This window comes from Microtus ochrogaster, chromosome 10 (genome assembly GCF_000317375.1).
Source record: "Microtus ochrogaster isolate Prairie Vole_2 chromosome 10, MicOch1.0, whole genome shotgun sequence".
Classification (NCBI taxonomy): Eukaryota; Metazoa; Chordata; class Mammalia; order Rodentia; family Cricetidae; genus Microtus; species Microtus ochrogaster.
The window spans coordinates 72006499-72024773 of record NC_022016.1 but is presented as its reverse complement, the minus strand read 5'-3'; the positions used below and the strand labels follow the sequence as shown (position 1 = coordinate 72024773).

Here is an 18275-nt window from a genome sequence, read left to right as displayed (position 1 = left end):
GCAGAGAGGTAATGTGTCATCCTCTGTGAGCTTATTAATCAGGGGCCGAAGCTCCTGCTATAAGCAAGTTCTTCCTCTGCATCTCTCAAAAGCAAGGGTGTGTTCACAGTGATGCAGCTCTGACTTGTGTCTACCATAGATCTGCGAGATGCTTTGACACCTATCTGCCTGTGTATCTAAGCAAGTATCAGTTTATCATTTTACTCTTAGCCATAGCAGCTGTTGGTGTGAAGGTATGCACATACATGCAGTGGCTGTGTAACACAGACACAAACCACACCTATGAATCCTGGTTGGAGATAAAAGCAGGAGGTTTGCTTTTATGTTAAAAAAGTGAGTATGCTTTTTGGTCCACTTTTTCCTCCTTAAAAATAAGCACAGGAGGGGGAAAAGCCACTTCTTCCTTTCCTTGTTTGCACGGATCTTGGATTTGACCCCAAGAGAGGTCATTACCCACCCTTGCCCTGTAGACCATGGAGAGAGTGCAGAGAAAGCCCTGGACAGAGATGTCTCGGGATTCTCTCTCCCACTTCATGACAGCTCCGTGCCATGAACGAAATAATCGGAGAACTACCCGGCATCATCAGAGATCTTACATCCCTGCTAAAGCTCATAAGCCATCATTTAGGGCTGTGTTCAAATGCCGCTCAAATGTCATCCCTTAACCCTAATTCTTAGCTCCTAGAGTCCTCTTCATTATCCATCGTGTCTCAAGTCAGAACAGTCAAGAGACTCCTGAGAAACATTCACTTCTGTGATCAAACTTTTGCAGATCATGGAAGCGTCTGAGGCAGGGGCATGAAGAAGAAAGTGCATTTCCAGATCACCTGTTACTGGTGCTGGCTAAACTTCTCTCCGTGTTGAAATTCTCTCTCTGCACAGGCTGGCAGCCCTGACCTTTGGGAATCACCTCAATCCTTCTGCATTCAACAGATTCCTCAACTGTCAGTCCAAACAGCCTTACCATGGGCACAAGTTCATGCAAAACCCCGACGTGGTTCTGAAATTACCTGGTACACGGGATCTTCAACATCCTCTTCCAAAATTGTCTATCCCAGTGAGGGGAGGGAGGGTGAAAGCAAAGGACACAAAGGAAGAGATGTGAGATTATCTTCAGAAAATACAGCACAGCGGAGAAGGCAGCATTGATTAGGATAGGCTAGGAGGCCATTAACGCAGAAATACACAAAGAAACCCTGAATCCTGCAGCTCCCTCCCTACCCACTCCCTGCTTTAACAACAGCAAAGCAAGCCAAGCTGCTATGGGCCTTTAGTCTTCCTCCTCTGAAATCTCCCCGTGGATTAAAGGTTCCCCTTTCTCTAACCCATCTCAAGTCTCAGAAAAGAAAAAAAAAAGAAGGGATCACTTCTAATGGCTTAGTTTGGTTGCCTGTAACCTGCACAGGAACCTTTCATCTCTGCTTATTTCTGCTCGGCAGCAGGAGACAGCCCGACTTGTCAGTTTCCCATCTGTTTATTGTGGGCCCTGTCTTCTGCAGCACGGGGAGGAACTCCTAGGCATACCTGGTACACAGCTTGCTCACACTGCTTATCCTTTTGTGCCTTTTTTTCCAACTCTTCTCTTTGCTTCAGTTCATAAATGAGTTGAAAGAGATCTCTCAAGTCCAGAATAACAGGTTCAGCCTGCAGTGAAAGGTGGGGAGACAGATTAATAAAGAACTGCAGCTACTAATTTTTGTTTGTGGCTCCAACCCGCAGCCCTTCCTTTTTCTATTAAACTGAAAGCATTCCGTTCTTAATTAATTCTACCTTGTTTATATTGGTTTAGCAAATTGCTTCTAGGCTAAAGTTCATTTCTTCAACTAATTATATTTGCAAATTCATAATAATCATAAGCATAAAAGGCATTTCTTTTTATTTATTAGTGATTCCGAATACAATAAAATTAGGGCAGGCCATATGCAAAACAGCTATTTGTTTTCTCTTTATTTTCCTTTTAAATGAGGCTATGAACACAAGAAAACTTATTTGTATACGTGTCTCTATCTAGCTTAATCAGAAAGGGAAAATAATTAGTCATTAGGACATACCCATTAGGATAAAAAACAAAACAAAAATGAATGGGTATGACCATGATTCTTTGCTTCAAGGCTGTTTATCTCTCCTAGGTAGGATTCTGCTGCTGGGTGGCACGTCATTTGCCCAGACTGGGCTTTGGAAAATCAACAGTGTTAGCTCTGTCCTGCGCAGTTACAAGAAAAACACCCATCTTAGACAGGAATACTTACTGCCTGGGCTGTTTTGATGGCCACAAATCTGTGATTCCCTTCCTTCCCACAAACGTATCCAAAAGCCCGGTGATCTGTGATGTCCTTTGCAATGTAGGAAATTTCATGAACAGCATGGTGATGCTGAAGGGCCTGGGGACACACAAAGGAAGAACATGTTTCAGGGAACACTCCCCTCGAGCTGTTGATGAATAAGAGAGATGTTTCTGCCATGTGTGAAAGGCCCAAGGGGCTTGGGGAAAGCTGTTTGGTACAGATGGAAGGAAAAAGAGCTACGCCTGCCCTTGAGAAAGGGAGGTCTCCCTTCATGGTCTCAGTGCTGTGACCAGAGATCTACCCGGACTGCTCATATGGGAGTGAGCATCTGCAAAGGTGGCTTCTCACCACCCGCCGATGCTTCCGAGTCTGACTCATCCCACGTGCTTCTTTCTGCTCGCAACCTTCGCAGCATAGCTCAGTCCAATCTGTCTTGATAATGAACACACTTCCATAGCCAGGCATTTGAATGCAGTGGGAAAGACCGTCCCGTGAACAACTCCAGGGGGTGCTGTGAACTTCACAGTACTCTAGTTCTGCAGGGTTACTGAGTTTTCCCAGCAGCTGGTGAAAAGCTCTATTGAGGGATGAAAGACTTCCTCTATTCTTTTTCAAAGTCACCATTGTGGGTAGAGGAGGGAACACACACACACACACACACACACACACACACACACACACACACAGATCCTTTTCATCGGTTGAATCCCTCTGTCTGCAACGTCTGGTCTCATTATCTTCTTGAAAAGCTCTTTTGATGACCACATGAGATGGCACCCTATGTGCTAAGCAGCCCCCAAACGGGGCTAGCCTTCCCTCTCACTGCAGGAATGTTCCCTTAAAACGCTTGATGGATTCCTCAAATGCAGATGTTCACAGGTTTGCTCTGCTAAGTTTGCCTGACTCCTGGCCTTTGTCACCACACTAGACTCTTTTCCTAACATCGGCTCCACCCACCTTGTTGAGCTGAAGCAATCTGGATGATGCTCCGTAATTTGAAATTGACCTTTCTGTTTTTGTTATCCAAACTGCCACAAAACGAAAGTTTCCCATCCTATTAGGCGATGGAGATCTTTGTGGTTATTTTCCTACAATAATCTCATATATCATCTTAAATAGTACTCCATAAAGGTTTGCAGAACCAAAAGACGCTGATGGTCAGTCCAGGATCCTAATGAAGAGCCTTTGTCCTACATCAAGAAGCCTGAATTCTAGCCATAGTACTAATGCAAGCCACCCACCTACGTCTCTGAGCCACAGTTTATCCCCCTAGAAAAACCAGACCAAAGGCTCCTAATTCAAAAGTCCTGGCTCTACAGGGATCAGCAAAGGCAATGAAAAGGCAAATTTCAAAAATCTAACAGGACTTCAAGTACTGTATTGAACAGATATGGGGAGGGTAGACATTCTTGTCTCATTCCTGACTTCAGTGGAAATGCTTTGAGATCCCCTCTCTTTAAAGTGATGCTGGCGGTGGGCTTGCTGTTAAAAGTCATAAGCTCACAATTATTTTCAATAAGTTTATATATTTCTGTACGTGCAACTGTTTATTTATAATTACATCTGCTTATTGCTGCTAGATTCCCTAGCTTACACTTGAACAAGTGGTCACGGTTCAAATAGCCCAAGAGGAAACATGAACGAGATTGGTGATTGGTGGTGCACAAAATCTTGCCTGTCTGTCTCTCTGTCTCTCTACGGTTCAAATAGCCCAAGAGGAAACATGAACGAGATTGGTGATTGGTGGTGCACAAAATCTTGCCTGTTCCTGACGACCAGGAGGAAGGGAGAAATACAGGCAGCACTGCAACAAAACCCTCCCCAACCATGAGAGGAGACATTCTCCAAGGCTCCCGTCTAGGTTTCCTGTACCTTAGAAGCCACTAGGATAGTTCACTGGGCCTCTGGTTCTTATGATGGCCATGACCTTAGTTCTAGAGATCACTGACCTTACAAAATGTCAATCCCTGGCCTCTTGTTGAACTAGGTTTCTGGCCATGAGAATCATCTGCTGTTCTAGAATGTTCTGCCTCGCCTCCATGTGCCAAGATATAACCTATCCTTGCCTCTCTGATGACCCTCAGAGCTCGCCCTTCAGCCTCATCCATTCTAGTGGCCTGTTGCCGCACCCTGAGTAGCAGACTGGTGTCACTGTCTCACACCCTTCGTCCCTCAACTGGCAATATGACAACTTTGTACTCGGAGTGGATTTTGGCATGATTAAAGTTGGTGGAGGAAGGGTTTGTTAGCAAAACAATCGGAATCTGCTTGTTTTGTTTCATCAAAAGGACAGATTTAGCTAGCAGAGGAAAATTGCTCTGAGAGCGGTAGCTTTTTCATGGTGTTAATGATGTAAAATTGATGAGATTTATATTCACGCAACACAGGGCATTGATTTATAAGCTTTTGTGAGCTACAATGGTATGTGGCAGGGGAAAATGGGAGACAAAGACACCCTTCTCTCCTTTGCCCGAAAGTATTTCTCTCCATGCACCCTGTAGAGGATGCAATCCATGTCTCCTATTAAACCCAAGTTTGACGACACTGCCTTATTGATTGCCAAGCAGAATATTGCTCTAAAATTAAACAGCGATTAGAAGTCTTCCTGGTGGAATTAGATTTAGAGATGACTGTGCAATGGTAAAATATCACCTACCATGAAGATAGCAGATGGAGATGTTTTAATTTATCTACAAATCCTCATTAAGTATTTTAAAATCAAAACATTCTTAATGCTTGATGATACCTAATACTGCCTTGCAAACTGTTAGCTGTGTGAGTGTGTACACACAACGCACTTAAAGATATCTGTAACACGATCTTTTCCCGTAGTTAATTTATGACATGTTAAAAGGCAATGCTCTCCAAGGGTCTCACTCGCTGAAAAGCTAACTGTCAGCGAGGGGAAATGTCTCCACTTTCCCCAACCTTCCACTATGCAGACACAATATAGAAACGGGGAAATACACGCACGGGAGGATTTAGTTCATTCTACAGTTGTGCTATCATATTCATTTCAGTAACTCAGAGCACTGGACAGATGTTCATTCGCTGAACTTAGAAACTGACCTTGGTCTTCAAGTAGAGCTTTTATTGCACAACACATCAAAGGCACTCGAAGTCACAAGGAACCTTAAACATTACATAGTTAGGCTATGTGTCTTTTTTTTTTTTTTTATGAAGAGACCAGAGATCCGAGACTGTACCGTCCTAGGCACTACTATATGTAGACTTGTCTTTCTTCCCTAGGGCTGCAAAGCACTGACACCAACAGGGTTGTCTAGAAGCTAGGTCTCTTTTCTCTTTCCCTGCTTCTCTAGTTCAACAAGCAAAAGCTGAGACTCGCGAAGGGGAGGAGAAAACAAGTGAAATAAGGAACCAAAGAGGAGGAAGGAACGGAGGTTGTCTGTAATTCTGGCAAGTGTCTGAGGTCAGAGAGGGAAATAAATCACAGCACATAGAGGTGAATTACAGGGGCCACGGGGAAAACAGTCAAGGAAGCATGACCTGGAAGTTTACTTCTAGTTCTTAGGAATCATTTCCAGTTCACGCTGACTTTCCTTCGTGTGGTATCTGCAGAGCCAACACCAAAATGGCGAAGAGAGGCTACCACTGGTCATGGCTGACAAGAATAGCTTCACCCACAGCGTGTGTTTCTGTGGAGAATTCTGGGCCATGGTAGATTGTTACAGAGGCTGCAGAGGTTGGCCACCTGAGTCGGAGGGTGAGGGCGGGAGGAAGGCACACGCTATTCAAGCCTCGTCTGTACTTCTCGTTGAAAACAGTGCCTCAGAAAGACTTACTCTTACTATTAAAGTAGTTGTTGGTCTTGAAATCAGGGCTTTCAGGATCCCTTATTCTACAACCTCTTCCCTATACCATGGACCATCCAGGCACCAATACCCTCAGTTCAGTTTGATCCCATCTTCCACATGAATTTTAGGTGCTTTAGCCTACAAACAACCCAAGGAGTTCTTTCCTCCCTTTTGGAGTTTGGACCGTCCCTCCTCTGTACCACTGCTCATGTGGTTTTCTCTGTGGATGACTCTTGCCTTCCTCTCCCCTGTGCTTTCCACACAACCACACTATTTACAGAACTACTGCACCACACCCGTGGTCAAAGTCTTGTTGCAGTATCTTGCTCATGACGCATCCTTCCCTGACTCCTTCCTTTTTACTAATTCCCTCCCTATACCCCATAGCATCACATGTGCCCTTTCAAGTAAGATTCTTTGATTTGTCTTGCCCCAAATCTGTCTATTCATCCAGTTAGTCGCAGCACATCCATATTGATCCGTTTGCTATGATCTGGGTCTCGTGCTATGTGTCTAAACAAGTGATGACAACATCATCCTTTCCTCAAGAACCTCGTGGCCTCGCAAAACAGGCATGTGCCCAAACCTAAAATATATAGCACGGCAAGACTTACATAAAATGTGTGTTGTACAGGCTGGGAGCAGAACCAGGGAAGGAGCATGGGGAAGGCTTGACAAAAGAGGCCATGGACTCAATCTAGGTCTGGAAGGATAAATGGGAAGGTCCCAGAAGAGTAGGGCAAAGGGTGTGTTATAGGAAGCACCTCGTTCCTAAGCACAGGTTCTCCTTGCCTCTCTGCTTTGGGAATGTTAAACCTGCAGGGAACAGTCCATGGTGGGTTCTCTTCCGTTCCCAAAGAGCTTTCCCTGGTGCAGTAATTGATACCCAAAGAGTACCAAAGGGGAGGAAGAGCGGGCCGAGTCACCTTGATGTGCACTGCTCAAGGTAGGTGCTCAATCCATGCCTAGCAAATGGATGAATCGGGTTCATTCACAACATTCCACACAGGATTCATTCTGGGAACGGAGGGATTCTTAGCACCGTAAGATCTTTTTCTTCGCATTTCCATCAGCCATTTAACAATGTTTAAATGAGGTATCAAATTGTTTGGGGGGCTACTGTCTGACAGAATAAATTACAGAGAAGACTTAATTTGTGCTATGGTTCAATACAGCCAATTAAATACAGTATGGATTAGAAAGTCATCTGCTCAAGTCTTTCCCATTAGCTATTTTTAAGGAATAAATTCTACCATTTAGCTTTCAAAGAATCATTGTGTGTATGTGCCCCCCTGTCCCTCCCTCCCCCCCTCCCTCCCTCCCTCCCTCTCTCTCTCTCTCTCTCTCTCTCTCTCTCTCTCTCTCTCTCTCTCTCTCTCTCTGTCTCTCTGTCTGTCTCTCTGTCTCTCTGTCTCTCTGTCTCTCTGTCTCTCTCTCTCCCCTGAGGCAATACTGTTCATGGCAAAAATACCCACCAGGATTCAAGTATGCTAACAAAAAAACAAAATACAACAAAACCGCAGATAAGTAGATAGACACAGAATAAAAATAGATCCATGAACAACAACACGCTGTTTCACATGATAAGCAATTACAGTTGTTAGAACCTCACAAGACAAAGGGAGGCCTGGGCTCATTATAAAAGCCTTTCTCTTTTCTAACATATTTTTGGATGCATTCACCATGATGCAGTGCCAACAAGGCTGGGAGGCAACCTCCGCATCAGCCTCCTAGGCACCCCATCATCAAGTGCTAAATGGAGCAGGTCGGGGGGAACTGCTCCCTGGTTGGCACCCTGAAATCTTGCATCGGGTTTCTGTCAAGGACAATACCAAGCACACAGATTTGCCCGGTCTCTAGCTGGAGAGGTCATGTGACAAGCGGGAGAAGGCGAGTGCTCTCGAGCCAGGGAGGGCACAGTTCAGAGCACAGCTAGTCTAGTCTGCCATCTGCCAGGGGGCAGCATTGAAGCGTCACTCTGACTTAACTTTCTCAGATGCCCCCTCTCTGATTGTTGTAGACGACGAAGGACATGGAGCCCCAAATGTTTCTGGAAACGGCAAACTGAGCCATCTAAAATGCCCGATAGATGTGGCAGGCTCTCTCCCCTTCACAGTGGCGGGAAGGCTAACTATGGTACATAGAGTCGAGAGGCTGTGGAGACACACACACGTCGCTGCAAGCGTGTGGGCACAGCACAGGGATAATGGCAGCATCTCTCTCTTGCTTTGAGGAGATTAATAAGTTAGGAGATAAAGTGCTTAGCGTGGTGCGGGGGACCTGGGGAGGAGGGCTGCTTTCTTGTTATCCGTGGAAATGCAACTTCTCTGGAGAGCTGGTTGACTGTGTTTCAGAGCCTTAAAAAATCATGCACAAAATGACCCTCTGATTCCCCTCATAGAGAATTAATTACCCAGAAATAATGCAACCTGCGGACAAAGACTTGGATATGAGATACTCCCCACAGTGCCAAAGAACACTGAGAAATTAGAAAGATCCAAAGCTGTAGGTACTCACTGACTAGCTGGGGGAAAAAATCATGTCTCTATATAGTGAAACAGTATGCAGTATGGCAAAAAACATCCATAGAAGTAAGATTTTTTTTTCCCATGGAAATACAAGAGGAGCATCCTGTTGAGTTTGAAAAAGCATATTCAAAATAGTATGTTCAGAATGCCCATGTTTCTGAAGAAAGACAAGGATGCTTATTTATATTGTATGGGAACTTTGGAAGTCCACTGATTATCTGACAATCTAAAGAAGGCTGTCTCTTGGTGGAATTACTACTGAACTTTAAGATATGACTCTTTTATTTACACTAATTGTTGGCACAATACATATTTTATGTATGGAAGAAAAATATAAAATGCTTTTATTTTCTATCACAAACTTAATGCACATGCCATCTTCCTTCCATTCTATTGTGGCTTTTCAGGCTGCCTCCTTCTCCCTTCTTATCATAACAAAATAAGTTATCCAGAGCACATAGCTATTGTAACATACATAGATTAGGAGAGTAGCCCAGTCTCTCCTCATATACTAAGCAACACCACTCCCAACACACACACACACACACACACACACACACACACACACACACACACACACACACTTCTTTCCTGTGGGTCACATCACAGTGTGAAGGGACTGAGAAAAAAATGTGGTGGGTAGGAAGATAAGGTCTACGTGGCAGACACCAGATTGGCTCATCTCTCGGCCATGTAGGCCTTGTCTTCTTACAATGGTGATTTTCCCCAAGACTTTCCAGTACTTGAAACACACCAAAGGCCTCCCACTGCCTTTGGCATAAAGACTGAAAGCCCAGCAGGGCCTGCACACCCCGACCTGTGTGATCTGGGGTATCCCTGGGTTCTGTCACCATAGTCCCCTCAATTAATGCCACATGGCTCTTTTTCTGGCACTTGAATTAATCAGAGACCCCTTCAAGCATTTTCCCCATGCTCCGTGTGCATAGAAAGCACCCCCGCTCCACATCTTCCCCCACCCTGTTCAGAATGTAATACAGATACAGCTTCTTGAAAGTTCCTGGGACATTCCCAAAGTAGCCCAAGCCCTCTCAGCTGCTGTGTCTTTCACTGGGGTGGGTGGGCATGGAACCACACAGTTTGCCACCCTGTGGATGAGACTGTGTTAATCAGTATCTCTCCCCATGAGAGCCAGCTCCTGGAAGGTGACGATGTCCCGTCTCCTTCCTCTGTTGATCAAATACAGTGCCTGATATGGAGTCAGGAGTCAGTACATTTATACTTTAAAAAATATTCATAACATACAATTTGGCAGTTTAAGTATGCAAGTCTGTGGCATTTAGCATATTCACATTGTTCTGCAATCATCCACCTGCGCAAAATTTTAATCTTCCCAAACTGACATTCTGTATCAATAAACAGCCTGTCGCCTTCTCCCATAGCTGCTGGCAAGTGCAAGTCTCCGCTCTCCCTCTATGCATCTGTCTGTATCTATTTAAAAGGGGAACTTTGCAAAGAATCAGTCAGCAAGATCTGGGGCCCAAGCCTGTCCTGGACCACTCTCTAGCCCCACAAACTCTTTATCTGTTGCCCTAAACCTTCATTTACCTCGGCAGTTAAAATGAGGTGTTGGGACTCAGTACACGCGCGTGTCCTTTTTAGCGCTTGGCGTCCCTTTAATTCTTTTGTAGATTTCATAACCTGACAACAGCTCTAACAGTGTCTTCACAGCTCTCTAGTCGTATGGCATAAACACGCAGATCTGGAAAGACGTGACAAAGACCCTGTTTAAAACAGGGAGATGAGTCAGTCAACTAGCAGAAAGCGTCCCAGACCTGTGATTTGGCCCTAAGATGTGTTTCACAGGCAAAGGAGACACAGGTGTGCTTAATCACTTAGCAATCACTAAAGTGTCATGGAAGCTGATTGCTGTTCGAGAGAAGTAAAAACTCAGCCAGGGAAAACGGCCTGAGTAGTAGCTTCCTAACACTGGGGTTCACTCAAAATCCCAGGGTGCATGAGCAAGGGTGACCAGAGCATCATGGCAGTTGGTGGGCTGGTGTAGATGTCCTGGTGGCTCAGCTCTCACAACTGTAACATTCAGCAGGCACTGGAGCTGCAGGACAGGACACAACAGGCATGCTATGCAATGGAGGGATTTTAATCCTTCCATGGCTTTGTGACCTTGAGAAAGCCACCTTCTCACGTGGAGCCCCAGCTCCTCTGTCTGTACAACCAGATCATGTAATGTGTCCAGCATTTCTGGATGATGGAAGGTGCTTAGTTTTTTCTCCTCCCTCATAGGCAAATGAGTTAAAAATTCTCAATCCAATGTCTCTACATTATAGATCAGGTACATTGCTGCTATGCTGAAACCTAGAGCTCACAAACTCAATGAGGCTGCCATGGGGCTAACGGGGTAAGGTCTTGGAGGGACACAAGCGAAGAGAGTGGGAGATCAAGACACAGAAAAGAAGAGATCTGACCTTACATGGGATCTAAGAACCTGGATCCCAGCATTTCTGGGTATCTAACCCTCTAATTTTCAATTACAGATATCAGTAATTTCCTTTGGTCACTAAGACTTTGTGAAACCAGTTTATTCGAGTCAAATTTTCTAGCGTTTGAAACCCAGGGATTTCTGATACCAGCCACAATCATAATTCCTGTCACAAGAGGAAACAGACTTAGGACAGGTGGGACCAGGAAAACTCCAGTGTGTGCCTGGCTCAATGACAGCAGTGATTCAGATTGGAATTATAATTTTGGTGATAGCTTTGGTTATATATTAGAATAAAGCAAGTACACAAATACATTGTCATTAGTAAGCAAGATGGTCCATGGGAGACAGTTGAGACAAGGATAATTGTAAAACCTAAAGAGAAATTCTATAGTGTTAAATTTGAAATGGAAACATCAATAGTGGGCTATGATTCAAAAAATAGGTTTCTAGCCCTGTTTGCTGAATGGGGCCTGGAAGCAACAAATCCCCCGCACTTCTGATCCCTTGTGATGCCCCTATTAATCTGTTTAGTTACTGATCCCTTAACCCATGTGGAAATAGAGAAACAAAAGGTTACGTTTGAGAGTTAGCCTTTCACGATTTTCTGTGAGGTTGAACGTTCATGATAATAAGTTGGGAACAAACAGATCGCAGTATGCTCCCTCCCTCTTCCTCGCTCTCTCTTGATGTCTTCATTATCAAGTGATAGAGAGATCAGAGATGGAGGGGGTAACACATTTTAGGGCTCCTTCCCAAGAACAGGAAAAATTAGGGCACTGACCTGTGATATCCCTTAAAGTAAGTTAAGAGAAAACACCTTTGTCCTGCTCACCTGAGCAACCGCTGCCCCTAAACACAAGGGGTGCTGGTTGGACTTTAAAGACACACTGTGCTGAGAAGTGCCCAGCATGGCAGCAGCCACTTTCCTGTGCTCCTGCCCCAGGTGTGATAGCAGGAGATCTTTCATTTTGTAAGAGCATTTTGAAATGCTCAGGTTGAACGGGCATGGGAATAATTTACACTCTTGAATAGCTGGTGTGTGTGTGTGTGCGTGTGTGTGTGTGTGTGTGTGTGTGTGTACGAGAGAGAGACAGAGAGACAGAGACAGACACTTGGAAGTCCTCAGTATGTATAATTCGGACTTCGTATCTTCTTTTCCCAGGCTTTATATTTTTTTTTTATACAAATGATACTGTGCAGAGAATCCATACTACCTTCTAGGCATTGTGGTAGGTACTAGGTTCTCTCTCTCTCTCTCTCTCTCTCTCTATATATATATATATATATATATATATATATATATATACACACACAACCCTCATTCATCTCACCCATGAAATAATTTCACAGACAGTCCCCCTACTTTCATTGTTTGAACAACTACGACCCATGGGAGGTAAGTAAATACCTGGACTGCATCTCTCCAGCTGTGATAGACAATATGACCCAAAGCAGCTTGGGGAGGAAAGGGCTTAGTTCATCTTCTTCTACACTTTACAGTCCATCACTAAGGGATACTGGCTTGCTTCTTCTGGCTAGCTCAGCTACCTTTCTTTTACAGCCCAGGTCCACTTGCCTAGAGATGAAACTACCCATAGTGGGCTGGGTCCCCTCCATCAATCAACCATCAAGAAGATTCCTACAGGACAGTCTATTGGAGGCCGGTTCTCAGTTGAGGTTCCCTCTTCTCAGGCATGTCTAAGCCTGTGTCAGGTTGACATAAATCAATCAGCAGAATGGGTTCTCTTGGGTCACACGGCTGATAGAATATGGGTTGCTACCAGACATGGCTGGTTCCAAGCCCGAGTTCTTTCTGTGCCCTCTAAATAGCTCCTAATGCTCATCGATGGTCTCTATTTCTGTTTCTCTAAAACTCTTATTTTTATTTCTGCTTCTTTCTGCACGAGGAATCCTAATGGCCGATGAAGGCATTTAGTAATATAACTGATGATTTGAACATTTTAACTCATGGTATAAAAATTATTGTAGCAAGTAGGTAAGTGAATGTGGGTGAATGAAACGAAACAGCATGTTTTGCCACAAGTCACTACGGGAATGGGGTCATTATATTTAATGGAAAATTGCTTTTTATGTTGTTACCAATTTGAAATTAACCTTTGCTGTGGTCACAAGAAAGCGTGGCATGCAGACAGAAACTTGCAAGAATGTGAATTGATTACAGTGGAGCCCTTGGAGGGAGGGCCAGAACTGAGAATCAGGGAGGCCAATGCCTTCATTTACAAAGTGGGGAGGTGATGTGGCGCGCTGATGATGTCAGAGCCAAATGAGGACTCTTGAGACTCACAGCAGTGACACACCAGGGTGCTGAGGCAAGGCGTGACGTCAGTCAGAAGCAAGCACATCAGAATCTGAAATGTAAGCCTGTCGTGAGCGGCTTTTGTCGTAGAGGACAGACTGCCCAGCCTCTGAATGGAGCAGATAATTAAATAAGATCAGGCAAACTTTCCGTGTTCTGCCTTTACACAGCATGCCTAATAATCAGCAGTTGCCACCCAGCTCAACAATTCTGTTCTGGAAATGACATGCTACTGTTGCCCTTTCTTCACAGTGCATACACTGACATCCTGAGCCGCAGCATTTTGGGGTGTGGCCTAATTTCAGAACACCTGTTATACATACAGTAAGAGGAAGCCATATTGGAGACTCTAATGGAACACCAGGGATCTTTATCCAAGGGGGAGACTGGGGAAAGACACACAAGAGAGAGAACTCCACACAAAGTCACAGCAGAAATCATGGGGGTGTGGCCTCAACCCAACAGGTATCAAAGGAGGCAAGCAAGCCACGAGAACTGGGGCCCTTCACAGCACAGAAAGAATCATCCAGTAGGCACTGGCCATGAACTCGCAGACTCTGGCACAGGAGACAACCCTCTGGTTGTTTCCATTGCCCAGTGTGCCAGAACTTTGATGCACTGTCCTGAAATCATTGACATCTAGACAGTATTCTAGGGCTCTTTATTTAAAGAAGGCTGCCAGGGCCGCAGCGGGTTGAGGCCAGCGCTCAGGGAACCAACACTGAAGAGATGCTTCAGTATCATGTCCAGCCTCTGTTAACCTGGAGAGCCTCCGTGTTCCCCTCGGCAAGACAAGGAGGCAGGACTGGCACTCCAGCTGGGCTGGCTTGCAGTGCAGAATGGTGAGCCCGGTAACAGTCTTCCTGTTGCTGTCAGATCATGCTGCTGCCCTAGGAAGCTTGCAGTGTGGTGCAGTGGCGTGCAATTTACAGCCGCATCTGTCCAATTAGATTCCATTTAGTGCTGTGCTGCAGTCCCCAAATACGCCGCAAAGCACCGAGGCGGTGGGCTGAGCTCACAGAGCACAAGGATCAATTGTTTCTCTTACACTAATTGGCCCCGTGATTTGTTAGGCTGTTGCCTTGGAAAATGAACTGTCAGTAAAAGAAATTAGCACAAAACTGCCCCCTTCTTCCCTGGAAAGGCATTGGGGACAATCCCACTGCCATCTTCAAGGTACCATAGGATTTCAGAGGTAAAAATGGCTATCAGTTCACACATATTCTGACATTCCCTGCATCCTTTTTCCTATTTGAGAAGAGAGGATTGTGACTCAGGGTGGTTAAACAACTTGCCTAATCAATTGTCAGTCAATAGTGAAGAAGAGGCTGGGGATGAAGGGCGGTGTGATGGCAGGTTCCATGTTCCTCTGCTCACAGCAGGTCCACTGCCTCTGTTCCGTTGTCTTATCCCTTCCCCCTTCTTCCCACATCCTCACTTCTGTTCCTGACCCTACCTGACCCCAAGGCAGCAGTGCCCAAGTGAAGGTAGATAGAAGAAGACCTTCTGCAGCACTCACCACTATGAGATAAAAGAGACAGAGAGGGAGGCTGGGGCCGACATATGGAGGCCCAGGGAGTGGCAGTTTTAGGACAAGACAATAAAGGACCGCCACTGTGGCCTCCAACTCTGTCTGCCCCACTCTGTCTCTATGCCCTTCCCTTCTAAGCCCCTTTCCAGAAGGCGTGACATCACACGTTCTTCTCAGGTTCTTTCATCAGCCTTTGAGACTAGGTCTCAATCTTGGTTCATAAAGACATGAATAAATATCAGTATAGTTTCCCTAGGGTCAAGGTCATCTTCCCAGGATGACCCTAGCCTATCTCCCTAAGAGGCATGCCTGAAAACCTTCCAGGATGTCAAAAGATCTTTGTTCCAGCTATGACGTATGGAGAGGGCAAGTGTCTCCAGCCTCTTAGGGAGAGTCAGAGCAGCCATTATTGTGTGTAAACCCAGGTGGGTTACACAAGGATCAGCCCCACCTTGAGTCTTTTGCAATTTTTTATTCTCTTAACTGCTCCATTAATCCCATTAGTCCCCTGTGCACAGGCCTGGATGAAGCGTAGCTCTTTTCTCTGCCAGTCGTTTACAAGTTAAATCTGTTTAGCCATTTAAACTAACACAGGACCAGGCTTTCCTTTGCTGCTATGTCTAGTCTTCATTATCTCTATCTGCAGCTTTAGGCTTTAAACTTAATTTATGAATTACTTAACCTACTGTCACCCTCGACTCAGAAGCAGTGTGGCTAACAGTGCAGACTCTAGAGACAGCTGTGCACCTCTGGGCTGGGCACTGACAGTGAAGTCTGCTTTCTCACCGCATGGTCGGAATAACTGTCCCCACCTCGGAGCAGTTATGAGAACCACGTGAACGCATACTCAAGACACACTTAGCCAGTCACCCCAGAATACAGGCAGTGCATAATAAAGGTTACATCATCTCAAAGTTATTTAAAGCAAGATCCCAAGAGGCCATTACTTCTCTGCTTATGCAAATGATCGCCTTACCTCATGGCTATCTTTTTCTGGTTGTTTGTTTTTGTTTTTCAAGACAAGGTTTTTCTGTGTAAGAGTCCTGACTATTCTGGAACTCCCTTTATAAACCAGGCTGGCCTGGAACTCACAGAGCTCTGCCACGGCCTCCCAAGTGCACACCCCCTCACCCAATCCTAGTGGCTATCTTTGTAACGGTAAGTTAATGATACTCATGGACTTGATGACTGTGTTGGCAATGTTTGCCCCTGTTTTCTTATCCATGTGGGTCCGGTTTGGTCCTAGTCTGTCCCATGACTGTCAGTTTGACATCCACAGCAGAACATGAGGCACCTGAAGCTTACTGTGAACAAAATGAAACTGAGCATTCTATCCACACGAAGCACACGAGTCTTTACGGCACAGCTAACACCCTGAGCTGGGCCACCGTGTGGGGATGAGGACAGAAGAAATCCGTGCAGCTCGGGGCTAGACCGAACAGAGGCAGAACTTGGCTTGATTGCTAGAACTCACTCTCCCTTTGTGTATCAGAAGGGGGTGGGGGACAAAGTGAGAAAAGCTGTCGAGTTTGGAAATGAATAATAAGATGTCTTCGGAGTGAGGTACATAAAAGGGAGGAGTTAAAAATATTCCCAGAGCATCTGGGAGGCAGAAGGATTAGCAAGGCGCCTTTAATTGCTGCAGAACAAAGACCCCCGCTGAAGAGGAGGCTCCCTCTCCTTGCACCTGTAAGCAGGTAAACACAAGGATGAAAATATGGCTGTTTATTCAGAACACCCTTACCCCACTGGGGGAAACCAATTCCCAGAGGGGAGCAGCTGGCAGTCTCCCATCACCTGGGTACAGCAGGAGTCTGGAAGGGACTGGGTGGGGAGGGCTGGAGAGGGGGGACAGGCAGCTAGGAAGAATAGCCCACCTGCCTGATGTTCTTCTTCCAGATCAGATTTAATTCTCACCATGAGCCAATCGCTGCTTTCTTGGCAGGAAGATCTCTGAGGCTCTGGGAGGTGGATTTGCAGGTCCAAGTTCAGCTGGCTCAAAAGTTCCCAGTCCACTCCCCAGTCCCAAGTTCACCAGCATGAAATGAACTACTTCTTACCCATGTCCTTTGTTTATATATCCTAACTGGACTAGGTCTTCTAAGTTACTGATAAAGCATGCCAGTGTCCAGCCATCCACTTACCCATCCCACCCTATTCTGACAGCATACAAGGCGAATGGCTCCCTGTATCATTCAAGGCTCTTTGGCTACTAATAGTTAAAAGCATTCCATATTTATATGGGAAAAATGATTATTGTGTCTTCAAGTTCTAATTTATTATCTCCTTTTATGGTCTCATGTTAAAACAAGTACTTTAGAGAGGATAAGTACTTGGCCCAAACTCACATGTAGGAAACTGCAGACTGGAAACCAGTGTGCTTAAGTTCTTCTGATTTCACAGGCCTTGACATTGTATCCTTTTGGTAAGATGGTGAGAGTAAAGGCCAAAAATATGGACACTGTATCCAGAATGCCTGGATCCTGGCTCCATCCTTTACCAGTTTTGTACATGCTCTACAGTTCTGTTTATACAGCTTTTTAACTGTGCACAGAGCTATACCTGCCCCTCGGGGCTATGTTATGAACGCTAATAGAATTAGTACCTAAGCTTAAGATAATTCCTGGGACCTAGAAATATGATATGTTGGACTTTTGCTTTTAATTTATTTCAGAATATTCTTTGTTTTTTTTTTTCCTCCCTACTGTGGGAAATCCTCCTTTCATTGAGAGGAATCTTGCTGCTAGCCCTATAGTAATAGGGAATGGAGGGGTTTAGTTTAGAATCCGGGCGGTCTGACTCACTGAACTGAATTACTGAGACTCCTGCTTGCTTTCCTCTGCCTTTGGTCCATGATTACATACATCAAAGGATGGGCTGAGTCTCTCTGTCTTGACTCAACATGAGGAAATATACTTCGAATCCTACCCTTTAGGTATGTATCTGTTTACCATACAGATTCATGTTGGTTCAACATCATTTACTCCCCCAAAGACCCTGTAGATCTAGTGCTAGAATCGGCATGGTCCCTGCACCTCCCATCTTCATGGGCTTGAGGGGACCCAACATGATCAATATTCATGTGTTCCAAGGAGTCCCAGAGAAGCTATGGGGTTAGAAAAGAGCCCACATGAAGTGTCTGTGATGGGAAGATGTTATATGTAAAACCACATTACTAGACTCATAATAAGTTTCTGATAAACTGTTAGGGTAAGCAAGTCACAGATTACAAATGAACAGTATGACTACCATGTGGGTTCCTAGGGTCACCCATTTCAGGAAAGCCAAAATGGGCCATCAACCTACTCATCCAGATCCTGAATTCAACAAGTTGGCTG

The 18275-nt window shown here is 45.2% G+C and overlaps 1 protein-coding gene across 7 annotated transcripts in view; it reads right to left on the bottom strand.

The window, feature by feature from the left end:
* The window catches only part of Dab1 (DAB1, reelin adaptor protein), a 1103453-nt gene that overhangs the window by 55591 nt on the left and 1029587 nt on the right, over positions 1 to 18275 (bottom strand). For 5 of the 7 annotated variants that reach the window (XM_026782357.1, XM_026782360.1, XM_026782361.1 and 2 more), the window contains 3 exons: positions 2250 to 2381; positions 1525 to 1644; positions 1011 to 1049 (listed from right to left, as the gene is read on the bottom strand). In XM_026782357.1, the coding sequence (XP_026638158.1) occupies positions 1011 to 1049; positions 1525 to 1644; positions 2250 to 2381 (291 nt within the window). The remainder of the gene's footprint in view (positions 1 to 1010; positions 1050 to 1524; positions 1645 to 2249; positions 2382 to 18275) is intronic. The other 2 variants (XM_026782362.1, XM_026782363.1) reach the window with 1 other exon arrangement.